The following is a 1,880-nucleotide window of genomic DNA, read 5'->3' as shown; positions in this document are numbered from 1 at the left end:
TGCACAGACCCCAGGCAGCACCTCTTCTCAAACCGGCCTCTGATAACCAGGGACAGCCAAATTCCTCCGGTTATCTAAGATCTCTCAGCAAACCTGGTTTAAAAGTTCGATGCAAGACCTGCAAACTCTGCACCGCATCAGCCTCTGGCTGCAGCCCCCGTTCCTGCTCCGTCCCACCTCTGCCGCTCCACCGTGCAAGGGGGGACCCTGCACCCCCAGGGCACAGAGCCACCCTGCAAGCCCACACCCCCAGCGCCTGCCTCCATCCAGCTCCAGCATCACCTGGATTAGCCACACGGTCCCCAGGATGCTCCCAGCGTTGTGCCGGGGGATTTGGGGGAGCAGGGACCCCCGGGGCCGCGGCACAGCCTGCAGGGACGAGGAGGGGAAGGGAAAGAGGAAGGGGGAGACGAGGATCCAGAGAATGCGGTGGCCCTGGCAGGACCCGGCCCAGCAGGAAGGGACGCTGCCATCACACCCACCTTTGCCGACGCCGGGAGGCCGAGGAGCGGCGTGCCCAGCGCCCCGCTCCCCAGGCACGGCTGGCTCCGACGCCGGGGCAGCCGGGAGGCTGAGGCTCAGTGCCGCCGGGTTCGCCGAGAGCTGCTCGGGGCCGATGTGCCGCTGAAGCTGCCTGTGTCCATTCACCTTCTAGCACCACAGCCAGGTTTGAGCCCTGCTCGCAGCATCGCCGCCCCCCAGCAGCCCCGGGGACAGAGCCCGCTGCGGCTCAGAGGGTTTCCCAAGCCTGCTGCCGGTCCAACACATCGCCTCCTGGGGCAGCCAGGCACTGGGCACCTCTGCCGGGCACCTACAGCGTCTCCTCCTCCCTATTTCCCTGCATTCCCATGGGGAATGGCGCTCCCAGGAGTTCGTTAGCACCGGCCAGATGTGTTAGTACAAGGTACCGACATCTCGCCCGGCCCCGCGATGAGACGCATCACCTTCCCGATGCTTAATGAACATCTGCATCGTGTCAGGGTCTGACAGCAGGCGGGAGGTTTTGCTGGGGGCTGGGAACGCTTTGATAACAAGCTGGTCCGAACTGGTCTGCCCAGCAATGCAAACTCCTGCATCAACACGGAGCGTGGAGACGCGTTTGCGACCTTGCAGGAACGCGGGAGGAGATAAGGGAGAACAGGGAGGCTCGGGGTGAGCTCGCTGATGCCAAATGTTAGCAAAGGAGGAGATAAAAGGGAAAGCCCGAAGTCTGAGGTGGAGTAAAATCCTTCAAAGACGGCAAACGAGCGGTGCTGTTCGCGAGGACAGGGCAGCCCGTGGCCCATCGGAGCTGGCTGCTTCTCAACGCTGCTCCCACCGGGCAGATAACACACAGCTTTCCAGCTGGTCGGTTAATTATAGTCCCTAATAGCTATAAATCAATTAACTAACTGGGTGGATCAATTAGCTCTTTGGGATTTGGGAAAGGAATACAGCAGCAGGGACAAACGTGGCCGCAGCCTGGACGGCCAGTGTGGCAGTACGTCCCCCTCGAGAGCCGAGTGGCTCCGTAACCCCACGGCCCCTCGGCTGGTGCACGTCTTCTTACCAGAGCCTGGCTTGGTGACCTGGGTGTCCTCAAAGAGGAGGACAACTAGCTCTCAGGGAGCAGGGACATAGGAGTAATAGGAAAGCTATGCTAATTCCTAGAAATTCTGTGTAAGGATAACCTACTCTGATTGCTAAAAGCTTTATACAATAATAAAGCTCTCATTGTAACTACAACCCTGCGGCCAGTTCTCGTTCCACAAAGGATCCTTAAAAGAACCTGCCTGTCCCCGTAGCATGGGGTGACACACAGCGCACCCTAAAAGGTGCAAACCGCGTCGGGTTTGGGGCTCCGCAGTGAACGCCTCTGCTCGGGCCAGGTTACTTTAGCA

The 1,880-nt window shown here is 60.1% G+C and overlaps 1 protein-coding gene across 1 annotated transcript in view; it reads right to left on the bottom strand.

Annotated features, from left to right (window-relative positions):
- Window positions 1–914, bottom strand: part of LOC103893706 (proline-rich protein 2-like) — a 16,407-nt gene extending 15,493 nt beyond the window's left edge. The window contains exon 1 of the mRNA XM_019470325.1: window positions 909–914. Coding sequence (XP_019325870.1) covers window positions 909–914 — 6 coding nt within the window. The remainder of the gene's footprint in view (window positions 1–908) is intronic.
- Between the last annotated feature and the right edge of the window lie 966 nt (window positions 915–1,880).

The sequence above is a fragment of the Aptenodytes forsteri genome, unplaced genomic scaffold (genome assembly GCF_000699145.1).
Source record: "Aptenodytes forsteri isolate BGI_AS27 unplaced genomic scaffold, ASM69914v1 Scaffold142, whole genome shotgun sequence".
Lineage (NCBI taxonomy): Eukaryota > Metazoa > Chordata > Aves > Sphenisciformes > Spheniscidae > Aptenodytes > Aptenodytes forsteri.
The sequence above is the reverse complement of the archived record's forward strand: the minus strand, read 5'-3'. Positions and strand labels throughout refer to the sequence as shown.